A 12,442-nucleotide genomic window follows, 5' to 3' on the forward strand; every position below is an offset into this window, starting at 1 on the left:
CTCCTGGCCATGAGCCAACAGGCTTCGAGCATTCCATTGTAGTACTACCACCATAACTAAGATCCAGTAATACATGACTCCAGCCTCGGCTGATTGAGGTCATCTCAAACCTCTTCGCATGTCAACCCTGTCATACTCAGATGTCTCCCAGCAGCTTTCACTATTAGCTGAATCCTCTCTGTTTTAGACTCTACTTCAGCAGTGCTATTGATAGCTCCTGCTATGAACGTCACCAGCTTTCTCTTATCTATGTATATGTAACCGATGTGAAATGGCTAGCTAGTTAGTGGTGGTGCGCGCTAATAGCGTTTCAATCGGTGACGTCACTCGCTCTGAGACCTTAAGTAGTTATTCTCCTTACTCTGCAAAGGCCGCGGCTTTTGTGGCGTGATGGGTAACGATGCTTCGTGGGGTGTCAGTTGTTGATGTGTGCAGAGGGTCCCTGGTTCAAGCCCAGGTTGGGGCGAGGAGAGGGACGGAAGCTATACTGTTACATATACCATATCGTCTCTCACCTGCCCCGTAATCCCTGGTCTAGATGCTCCTACCCATCTCTCCCTTGAACCTGTATCTCCCTGGACCACCCTCGCTGCCTCAGCAAATGACACTCACTTGTTGCACCTCCACTGCCTGCTTCATAGCCTCACACCCACTATATGGCACACTATGAGCACCCCCACAGCTGCAGCACTTCGGTTGTACACCATCCCCACACTTCCCATACTCATGCTCCCCTCCACACTTGGCACACCAATTTCTCTCTTTACAGGCATTTATAACCTCTGGCATTTATAACATTTTAAGCCCTCACATAATAACTCATATCCTATGGTTACTTTATTTGGCAGTACCCGGTCCTTGAAGTGTAACAGAAGAGGGGCTATCTACCCTAACTCCACCCCTTGTTGCTTGCAATCTTTGAACATCCACTAGAACCCTTCCTCTCAAATTGACCCTTGCCTCTTTAGTGCTGACACTCACAGGCACTCCTGTTATCACCCCTTTAATCCACAGCTTGATCATTCCAGCTGCTCAACACCACCTTACACTTCCCTATTTGTTTCACTCTGAGAGCTCTCTGCGCCATGTCCTTACAGAACACCAACAAGTTCCCATCTGTTAACACTTTAGCATTGACAACTTCCCCAATCAACTATTTTAATCACAGCCGTCAACTTTATCGGACTCATCGCCCCAACTTCCCCTTCCTCCCTAAACTTCAGAATCACTTTATGCTCCTCCTCAACTCCATGCTCCCCTCGCGTCTTTCTTGCCCTTCCTCCGCACTTTCTACCTCCGAAATACCGCTAGCGTTGGAAACTGTTGCTCTCTTCAAACTTATTTTTCTGGCTCCTCTCTGCCTCTTGCTTCCTTTCTAACCATTCGCTCTTTCTTACTTCCTCCTTTATTTGTACCACTATGCTACATACCTGCTTCACTTTCTTCTCTATCACTATCTCCTACCATCTCTAACCCAATCACAGCACACCCGTGCCGAACCGCCGCCATACGGAGTAAAATTTTATATTTTATCAACGATTGATCGCTTTCAAAACAGTCGGAAATCCCTCGCCTTGACAGTACTCGCCGCTCCGGACTTCGTTTATTCAGATGTATTGTGGGAGTTGCTGTTCATGTTAAGCATAATGGTGGTTTGTTTAAATGAATTTAGAAGAAAACAAAACTACAAACGACGACCCCTAGCGGTGACACTTGAACGTTTTGATTGCGTGGCAACAGATTCTCGGCGGTCAGACACATAACCAGCAAGATGGCTGTCAGAAGGGCTGTGATACAGCTGGTTTTGATGGTTTTACTTTATTCTTCCCCCGGCGTCGAATGTTTTTTTAAACGCATCAGCTGCACCATATCCTCTGACTGCAATTGTGATTTTAAACCAAATATACGAGGTAAGAAAACGGAAGCTATGACTAGAAGGGTAGATAGCTAACCAGGTGGTGAGCTGCTCCAGTTTGTTTGTAAGAAGACCCCATGGCTAGAGTTAGCTAGCGAACGAACGTACGTATTGATATTAAATGGTTCTGCAAATGATTAGTTACACTGAGCAAAAATGTACACCCAACATGCAACAATTTCACTGAGTTAAAGTTCATATAAGGAAATCAGTCAATTGAAATGCGTTCTTTAGGCCCTGATTTATGGATTTCATATGACTTGGAATACAGATATGTATTTTGCCTTATGCAGCGTAACACATCTTTGCATAGAGTTGATTGTGGCCAGTGGAATGTTGTCCCACTCCTTTTCAATGGCTGTGCAAAGTTGCTGGATATTTGCAGGAACTGGAACATGACGATCCAGAGTATCCCACATATGATCAATGGGTGACATGTCTGGTGAGTATGGACAAACTGGGACATTTTCAAGCTTCCAGGAATTGTGTACAGATCCTTGTGACATGAGCTGTACATTATCATGAGATGATGGTGGTGGATGAATGGCACGACAATGGGCCTCAGGATCTCGTCACGGTATCTCATAATGCAATTATGTTCGTTGTCTGCAGTTTATGCCTGCCCATACCATAACCCCACCGCCACCATGGGGCACTCTGTCCACAGCGTTGACATCAGCAAACCGCTCTCCCACACGACGCCATACACGCTGTCTGCGATAAGCTTTTTGTGCGTATGGAAAATTGCTGGGATATTTAATTTCAGCTCATGAAACATGGGACCAACACTTTACATGTTGCATTTATATTTTTGTTCAGTATAGTTAAAACAAGTTTGATTCTTTATAATAAAGTTAGCTAGCAAGCTAATTATATTTGACTGTTAGGCTAGTTAGCGCTGGTTCATCGTGCGACAACAACGAGTTTCTTCTGCGCTGTGTCACTTTACGTGTATCATTTTTGGTAAGTTCCGAAACTATATTGATGCCAGCCAATAAACAAAATTGGGGAAACAAATCCTCTAGCTATGAAAGATTACTTGGAAAGTGAGAGCGCAGAGGCAACCCGTTATTGTCGCGCGATGGATCAGAGCAAGCTAGCTTGCCAGCTGTCTTAGATGTTTCTTGTTAGCTAGCTTGCAAACAGACTACACTCACAGATGAAAGGGGAAGGAAACCTTTCAAAGGGGTTATTATAATCTTTGCTTGACTGTTCCCTCACATATCTGCGCATGCCAAGGTTTTTTGTTGTTGTAGCCCTGCTGTCATACTGAAATCATGGCAAGTTTGTTGGTCTTGATCTAACTACATTTTGTTAGTCCAACACCTTCATCTCTGCAAATCTATCTTCCCAGGTTTGGAATGGGATCTGTATAAGAATCTCTACGGACAGCATCTGGCCCAGGACACGGTGTCAGAAGAGGTGGCAAACTTCCTTCAGAAGGAGAGTCCAGACCGACCCCTCGTCCTGTCCTTCCATGGGGGGTCAGGGACGGGCAAGACTCTGGTCAGCGCCATGTTGGGGAGACACCTGTATGGCACGGCTATGGGCAGCCCCTACATCCATCAGTTTGTGCCAACACTACACTTCCCCTCGCCTGACCGCGTCCAACAGTACAGGGTAGCGCATCTCTTCCAACTTGGACCACAGAGTATCATGTACTGCTTAGTGCTCACACATACACACCTTTGCAATACCTACTGTTTGAGACACTACTATTCCACTATGATCAGCTTGATGTGCACTTGTCAAGTCACAGCTTAATGTTGTAACCACAACCTTTCCTGCATTTTGTATGTCTGAGCCATTACCTTGTGAAATGTTATTTTCATGCATTGCTAAGTGGTTCTGACCCCCACTCTTTCTCTTTCCTCCCTGTTGACCCTTAGCTGGAGCTGAAGGACTGGGTGCAGGGGAATTTGACAGCCTGTGCCCGCTCCATATTCATCTTTGATGAGATGGAGAACATGCCCCCGGGGGTCATCGACATCCTGAAGCCCTTCCTCGGGCCCTCACACACCGTGTTCGGCACCAACTACCGCAAGGCCATCTACATCTTCATCAGGTAGCGGCTGGCTGACGTAGATGGCCCTGTGGTAGTTGACTGAATATCTATCTCACGGTTACTGTAAATATCCTACGTTTGAAGGTTTGGATGTTGAACTATCATTGTGCTTTTTAGTAGATCGATCCCCTGTAGAGTTCCTGTATTCCTAGCCATTGTCCAGGGAATTTGACAATACTACTGCAGTTCAGTCTAGAAGTGTTAATTTAGTGCCCTGAGAGGGTGATTCTGTGAGAGGTCTGGTTATTGCTCTAACAACAGGAGCATATCATGTAGGTTGTAGAAATCATTTGTATCACAAAGCCCCTGTTATGAGGTTATGAGTTAGCGTCCACTGTTATTTGGTTCTGAAATGGAAGTGCTTATAAGCTGGACTTCAGTGTGTGTGTGTCTCACCTCATCAGGATCACTTGCACTGTCCATCAGGACTTTTATCTGGTACAGGAGCTTGCCTGCTATTTGCTGGTGGATACTACTAAGCAATGTGTCTGTGTTTGTTTGTTTTGTGATGAGTGTGACTGACTGGCTGTATTTTGTGGCTGCAGCACCATTGGGGAGGAGGTGATTAACCGAATGGCCCTGGAGACCCGGCAGGCTGGCAAGGAGAGAGAGGAGATCAGGCTGGTGGATCTGGAGGACGCCATCTCTCAGGCAGTGTTCAATAACAGCAGAAGTAAGAGCCTAATTGACTTATCAATCAACAGCCCCATTCATTTAGAATACACCCGTTCTAAAGTTTTACGTTCTAACAGTTCTGAACAGCCGTGTCTTTCTCCCCCCAGGTGGATTCTTCCATTCCAGCATCATCCAGGAGAAGCTGTTGACCAGCTTTGTGCCCTTCCTGCCCCTGGGCAGACGCCATGTGGAGCGCTGTGCCCGCAGAGAGCTCTGCCAACGGGGTGAGTGCCAGCGCACCGATGTGGTGGAGGCAGTAGGGGGAGCCGTTGTCTACATGCCCGAGCAGGGACAACACTTCTCCAGCAAGGGCTGTAAATCTGTGCCGGCCAAAGTCAACCTCTTCCTATGAGTTAAGGTGAAAGCCTTTTTTAATTGTTAGAATTGTGCCCAGAGCCTCAAACTGATTAGGGTGGATTTTATCAGACAGTGAACTGAACTGTTTCTCAATGAAGATCATCTATATATCCACACTACAAACAGGAGAAGATTGATTGTATTCAAAGAGGCATGTAGACATTTGAGGCGGTCTGCACACACAAGGTCAGAGATGCAAAGGCAGAAACATTAACATTGATCACATTTTTACTGTGAATCTCTAGTGATTGTATCCTCCGGCCCGGATTCAGTTCAGAAACAGTGGGATAGATGTTCTGCAGTGTCCGGAACCGAGAGCTAGCCTCTACCTCCAATCCAACAACCTTTCCTTTAAACAGAAAAGTGCATCATTGAAGTTCTGACTGTAGTGTGGTCGTAGGGGAATGCATCATGTTTTCACAATGTTCATTATTGCTACTAGCTAACCCTGGTTGAAAGGAGACTGGTCACTAAATGTTGTCAAAAATGAACCAGTGATCTGTGACTTCATTCAGGAATGTGTTATTCCTCCAATAGGAATAGACTCTTCCAGGGAAGTATAACGCTGACCAAAAAGGCAGGCCATATTTTAAGGGGAAAGTAAGAGGTAATGTTAATAAGGGGTAGTTTGGGATTTTGGCAATCAGGCCCATTATCTACAGTCAGATGAATTTGTGGTTATGTTAGCATTGCATTGTGTCATATGTCCTTATCTACCAGGTTTTGTTAAATTGAAACAATCTGTCATTACTTGAAAGTTGAACGATCAAGCGTTATCATGGTGGGATGACCAGGTGACTAGGAGCAGAGATGGTGTGCTCCTCTTGCCACTAGGTGGCAGTAAAGGCTCTTTTGATAGCCAAGGAGACAGAATAGAACATCTCAAGAGTCTTTCATTGAAGATTATTCTTTTAATCACTGTTTTTAAGAATCTTTGTCGGAATATTTGTTGATGAAAAGAGAAACAAAGAATTGAGAAATGTTGGTTTGAAATAATAATATATATATATTGTTTGGATGATGCCCTAGAAGTTCAATTTACAATGAAATAGCCTAAATAATATTTAGAGTACTTAGGCATTCTTTGAATTAGGACATACAGAAAAACAATGTCAGTTTACTTTTTACATTTTTGTTTGATGCATTTTGATATGCTGTTGAAAAATGCATATGCCTTTAATTTTACTGATACATAACAAACTGTAAATCTAAATATGTGTTATTTACTTTACAAACTTGTTTTGGACAGAGGGAGTTTGTTCTTTCATAGTAATCTCTGAACAGCAGGCTGTGTAGGTTGTCAATCATTGTTTGCTGGTGGAAGTGGGATAATCAAAGGGTTGCCTTCTTTATACTTGAACTAATGTTTATATAATTTGCACTATTAAGAACAGAGCAGAAAATATCTTACCTTCGCTTGTCTGTATATTTATTAGGAAATGTAATTGTTAAAAAAAAAAAAAATGTTTTAGTTTAAGGTTCCTCCAAAATCAGTTATCAAAGTTAATAGCCTTGGTTTCTTTATCAGTTATTTTACCATTTTGCTTTTGGGAATTGAAACTTTCATCAAGTTTTATAGAAATCTATATAGTGTTGTCCCTTCTTAAAATGCCTCCGGAGAAAGCTTTACACCAACAACAGATTGAAGTAGTTAGGTTGTGACTGTCTAACCCACGTTTGTCCACCGTATCTGGATATTTGTGTCAAGCATGTATTTGATAAAAATGCTGTTTGTCTAATCCTACAGTGGACAGTGTGCACCTGACTGAAACTAAACACGTCCAGAAGTGCGAAAAGGCAGACCAGAAAGCAAGCGTTGACAAAGACCGATTTGCGGTCGAAACGTGTCGGCTTTTTCATAAATAAAAGAGCACCTATGCATTAGAAAACTTTTGTTGCGGCCTTTTTGGGAGATGCCCTCACCTTTTCTTTTTGGGAATATCCAGAACTGCATTTGAACAAAAGTGTCCATTGTCTTGTCAGTCTCAACCTTTGTTTCATATGTATTTATAAGTTGTTACCCATCAATTTTAATTCCAGTAACCCTGACTCTGGCAAAACCAACTATTAGCTGAAAGATTAGTGCTTTCTCAAAGTATTCACACCCCTTGACTTTTTACACATTTTGTTGTTACAAAGTAGGATTAAAATGTATTTAATTGTTTGTTTTTTTTGTCAAAGTTTTACACAAAATGATCTAATATCAAAATAATCTAATATCAAAGTGGAGGAGAAAATCGAACATTTTGTAGAACAAAAATAATGAAAAATGAAACCCTAATAATATACAACCCCCTGAGTAAATACATGTTAGAATCACCTTTGTCAGCAATTTACAGCTGTTAGTCTTTCTGGTTACATCTCTAAGAGCTTTGCACACCTGGATTGTACAATATTCTTCAAGCTCTGTCAAGTTGGTTGTTGTTGATTGCTAGAGAGCCATTTTCAAGTCTTGCCATAGATTTTGAAGCCAATTTAAGTCTGTAACTAGGTCACTCGGGAACATTCAATGTCGTCTTGGTAAGCAACTCCAGTGTATATTTGGCCTCGTGTTTTAGGTTATTGACTTGCTCAAAGGTGAATTTGTCTCAGTGTCTGTTGGAAAGCAGACTGAACCAGGTTTTTTTTTTTGTGCTTAGCTCTATTCCATTTATTTTTTTATCATAAAACAACTCACTAGTCCTTGCCAATGACAAGCATACCCATAACATGATGCAGCGACCCCCATGCTTGAAAATATGAAGTGGTAATCAGTGATCTGTTGAATTTGCATTAATTTACTGCAAACAGGATGCATGTTTTGGAAACATGTTTTATTCTGTAGTCTTCCTTTTTCACTCTGTCAATTGGGTTAGTATTGTGGAGTAACTTCAATGTTGTACTACTCCCTTCACAGAACAGCGCAAACTGGCTCTAACCAGAATAGAAAGAGTGGGATGCCCCGGTACACAACTGAGCAAGAGTTTGAGAAAATAGTTTGAGAAACAGACACCTTAGAAGTCCTCAACTGGCAGCTTCATTAAATAGTACCCGCAAAACACCAGTCTCAACGTCAACAGTGAAGTGGCGACTCCGGGATGCAGGCTTTCTAGACACAGTTCCTCTGTCCAGTGTCTGTGTTCTTTTGCCAGGCTTTTCCTTTGCAGCTCTGCCTAGAAGGCCAGCATCTTGGAGTCGCCTCTTCACTGTTGACGTTGAGACTGGTGTTTTGCGAGTACTATTTAATGAAGCTGTCGGTTGAGGACTTGTGAGGCATCTGTTTCTTAATGGTTTCTCCACAGGAAATGAACAGGTGTCAGAGGTTCTGTTGGTGTTTGTATATGTGTGTGCGTTCATGGCTGTGAATGAGAGATGCCAGAGAAGAAATATAAGCACTGCCACTAGACTTACCTATAGTTTGTCTTGTCGAGCACAACTCTTCTCCAATAAGACCAACAACTTGTGTACTCACAACATTTGGAGACCCTTGTCTTAAGACCTTTCAGACTTCCTCACATATATGCCACTTCTCTCCATCCAGCCCTACTGTGATGACTTCATTACCCCTTCCACCCCTCACTCCCCACTCCCTGTCAGTGAAGAAGATTAGGGGCCTAAAGGGTCACTGTTCTGAGTGGCCTCTTCACCCAAGCTGAAGTAAAGGATAGGGTTTTCTGTATCGCCATCCCTGGCCCCCCGTCCCCCTCCAACACTCCTGGCCTGACCTCTGGGCCTGTTGGGGCCTGCATTCACACGCTCCTCTAGGACAGATGGACCAGCCTGGGCCCCGGCCTCCAGCCAGACCCTCTGTATGGCCATCTCTTCCCTCTGCTTCTCCGTCACAAATTGGGTTTAAAAAGGCACTGCACCACCTCCCTCACTCCCCCATTCCTTGGGCAACAATGGGCCACCCCAACCCCTCTCCTCCCCCTCCACATCTGGGAGTGCCCCTCTGTGTCCTTATTCTTTCTCTAACCGCTCCATTATTGGCTTTCTTTCACTTGTAAATGTGGCCAGCGATACTTCTGATGGGTCTTTTATCCACATGGCCGGGGTCAGAGGAGAGGATGGGGGGTTGGAGAGGATGGGGGGGTGGAGAGGATGGGGGGGTGGAGTAGGGTGGGCCAGAGTGGAGGGACAATTGCAACAAAGAGTTAAATCCTTTTTTGTGTGCAATCATTTGGGACTGTTGGCAAACCAAACTCTTGCTGCAAGACATTGCAGAGAGAAGCCACAGGACAAGACTTTGGTTTTCATGGACACTTGCTATGTCACTAGCATTACGACCGATGGAGTATGAGTGTAGCGTGATCCCATTGGTCTTATTTGAAACCATTGTGAATCTACTATTGTCGTTTCCTATCAATTACTAAATGTGCTATTCAATCATATGGCTACAGTTATTTTTCTATTTGTACATATTTGAGTGTGATACTTAGTGTTGAAATAACCTGCTCCACTTGTTAAAGAGGGGTAGAATGTGTCTGGCAGATTCTCCCTGTGTGGGGTCATGTTGCAGGTGAGTACAGGTAGGGAGGGAGGTGGAACAGCCACCGTGGTGTCATGACTTGGTCGGTGTAGTGTGGGATTCTGTTATTTTAGCTTCCATTCTGACCTCAACAAAAACCCTTGCACACAACAAAAAGGTGGTCTCTGTGGCATTAGTCTCCACGACAACAGGTGGACAAAGGGGGGAGAGGTGGGGGGAATGTGGGGTGACGGTTAGAGGTAGGGTGGGGGTGAGGTGACCTTGGCCTTTATGTGGTCAGATGGAGTGTGAGAGCCACTGGCCTGGTGGGTTTAGGGAAGAGGAGGAATAATATCATGACACCTCTCATTCTCTTCCAACTTAGAATAATTAATGACAACACTAACCCCTCTCTCTCTCCACACACATCCCCCTTCCCAAACCCCCCACTGTGCTCACACACACCACTCCTGACCTCTATAGGCCTACTGCTGCTCAAACACTTTGACATGGTCACTTTCCCAACAATGTTGATTGATGAATGACTATTCCCACCCACGCATTATGGTAATGCTGCTGATTATGCAAAGGAACGTGACACTTTTGAACTGCCATGTTAGTGGACTAATGCTGCTAAAAGTAGAAACGGCTGCATCCCACTTTAGGTTTTAAATCCTTTCTGTTTCTGCTTGTGTTAAAGTTTCTAGACATGTTGATTTAAAGGACATCTACATCACAGGAGGCTGCTGAGGGGAGGACGGCTCATAATAATGACCGGAACGGCGCAAATGGAATGGCATCAAACACCTGGAAACCATGTGTTTGTATTTGATACTATTCCACTGATTCCGCTCCAGTCATTACCACGAACCCGTTCTCCCCAATGAAGGTGCCACCAACCTCCTGTGATACATTACGGTGTATTAATTGTGTCTTATTTAAACAATTCTGAACATTAGATTGGATGTTGATGACACAGGTAATTAAAAGAGATTGCTTCTCTTTCTATCCCTCAATATACAATCTCCCTCAATTGGTGTCGCTCAAAAAAACTAAGAGCATAATGGCTGTCATTAGAGCCAATCAACTATGTCATCCCTCTGTCAGAGCTGGACTATAGACAGTGTATGTCTGTAACTGACTCCATGGAGAGGTGGAACAATGATGCAGTGTGGAGAGGGATATTAGATAGTCACTGTTCACAGAGACAACAGAGCAGGGTTCCTCTTTGGTGATGGTGGTGGGGATGGAGGGGGCTCTGTGAGTGGTCAGTGTGCTTCAGCGATGGCTCCGGACACCTCAGACATCTCTCACTCAGTCACCGGTCACACGCCTGCCCGCTGCTACTGACAGAACTAGGAGAGGGCTAGTGGTGCTAGCCTGATTGTGCAGTGCAGCCGTGCAACTATGACATGTATGCGGATGGACACAGACACACGTATAGAATAGCTGCATATTACACACCTCATACAAGACAAGCTTACTAAAGACTGTTCTCTTATTGTTTGTCCATCTCTTCAGAGCGTACCACCACAGAGCAAACTGGCTTGATCCAGTATATCAGATAGTGATGACATTTCCGGGGGGTGGCAGACGCGGGGTACATCATCCTATGGATATCTGCAGTCCCTGCCTCCCTCAGCTCTGTCATCACTAGGCTGCTGTGGTGGTATGCATCTCAGACTACGTAAGAATGCAAGGGGGTTATTTGAAGACGAGGCGTGTACACAGTGTTATTACCTGGTGGTCTCCCTCGCTCGTTCTCTCTCAAGATACGTTATTGTGCCACAATCTATGTGTTGTATAAGTGAGGATCTAAGAAAAGCCTTGGGGTTTCAGGTTGTCCGTGGCGTACCATGCCCAGCCCAGCGGAGTCCATGTGACCAGACAGTGGATAATGTAATGCTCCCACGCCTCTCCGCCGTACCCTGCTCTTACACAGTGGTGTTGTCGTCCATGGTCACGTGACTGGGGTGTCAAAGGGACATAAGGAAGGAAATGACTGACCCGGGTCAGAACGAAGGCTGCTATAGTATCAGCTGTGTGTATTGAATGTATATGGAACCTGATGATCCAGCAATGGAGGTCATTGTTTAAAGCAGAACAGTGATTAGATAAACAATACATCTCACACATCTTTTATCTTCTTATTTCCCCCCACAATCAGTCAATCATGCACTCCCTGTCCGTACATCATCCTATAAACATACTACCAGCTTATATGGAATGCAAAGTCAAATCACTGCTTTTCTCTGCCGTACAGTAGTAACCCCGACCAGGTTGGATATTGATAAATACCTAGTTTAACCAAAGCAGTTTGCGGCTATTTTATGTTGGACTGTGTCTATCTCATTACAATGACGGGTTTAACAGAGGCTGGGTTCAGACCTCCCAAACACACTGCTGTTGATCTGTAGACAGGAGGCAACATACAGTAATGGATGGATATCAGATCATAATCCCAGTCATTCGATGGCCTCTTCAATATATTTTACCCCATTTCTTATCAATACACACTGATCACTAAGAATGCTTGTGCAATATAATTAACTGTGTCAAAATATGCACTTTTATGTTTATTTTATCCTTTGCTGTGTAAGATTTAAATCTGAAAGATTCAGACTTGAGGCTGTTGGTGGGAGGTTTTTAGAGCTGCTTGTTCGGTGGGAGTGAGAGGACCACACGTTGGTCTTTACTTTTCTCTTATGTCATGTGTAAATGGAATAAAGAAATATATTTGCTGGATCACACCCATTTACCAGAGACACAGCTTAGAATATATATCCTCACATTTGCTCTCCATGCTAACAAGAGGCATTAGAGAAAAGTCTGGTGAAGGAATTACTGAGAGCAGTACCTATCAGAACTGAGATGATATTGTGATGGAAAAAGAAAGCGAATAGATCCCCAAGCTACTGCTAGGGAGTAAAATCCATGGTTGGTTATCCCATACTGGAGACTTGGAAGCAATTCCATACTGACA

The 12,442-nt window shown here is 44.0% G+C and overlaps 1 protein-coding gene across 5 annotated transcripts; it reads left to right on the forward strand.

The window, feature by feature from the left end:
* Positions 1-1,215: 1,215 nt before the first annotated feature.
* tor2a (torsin family 2, member A) lies at positions 1,216-12,204 on the forward strand. 5 transcript variants are annotated; one of them, XM_045706725.2, is made up of 6 exons: positions 1,216-1,910; positions 3,270-3,535; positions 3,805-3,980; positions 4,526-4,653; positions 4,763-4,879; positions 11,299-12,204. In XM_045706725.2, exons 1-6 carry the CDS (start codon positions 1,772-1,774, stop codon positions 11,340-11,342), a joined length of 870 nt encoding a protein of 289 aa, XP_045562681.1. In that variant the 5' UTR covers positions 1,216-1,771; the 3' UTR covers positions 11,343-12,204. The 5 variants fall into 5 exon arrangements, with proteins under 5 accessions (XP_045562681.1, XP_045562682.1, XP_014027041.1 ...); XM_014171566.3 differs by having other exon boundaries at positions 1,217-1,910; positions 4,763-5,013; XM_082968623.1 differs by lacking the exon at positions 11,299-12,204 and adding an exon at positions 2,301-2,357 and having other exon boundaries at positions 1,774-1,910; positions 4,763-6,901.
* Positions 12,205-12,442: the final 238 nt, after the last annotated feature.

The sequence above is a fragment of the Salmo salar genome, chromosome 24, assembly GCF_965601325.2.
Source record: "Salmo salar chromosome 24, fSalSal1, whole genome shotgun sequence".
Lineage (NCBI taxonomy): Eukaryota > Metazoa > Chordata > Actinopteri > Salmoniformes > Salmonidae > Salmo > Salmo salar.

Bases quoted from the DNA above. Each gene is read 5' to 3' on its own strand.
- tor2a (XM_014171566.3), top strand. From the start codon at position 1,772: ATGGCTGTCAGAAGGGCTGTGATACAGCTGGTTTTGATGGTTTTACTT. The intron at 3,981-4,525 runs GTAGCGGCTGGC...TTGTGGCTGCAG, and splicing joins GCCATCTACATCTTCATCAG to CACCATTGGGGAGGAGGTGA. The intron at 4,654-4,762 runs GTAAGAGCCTAA...TTCTCCCCCCAG, and splicing joins AGTGTTCAATAACAGCAGAA to GTGGATTCTTCCATTCCAGC.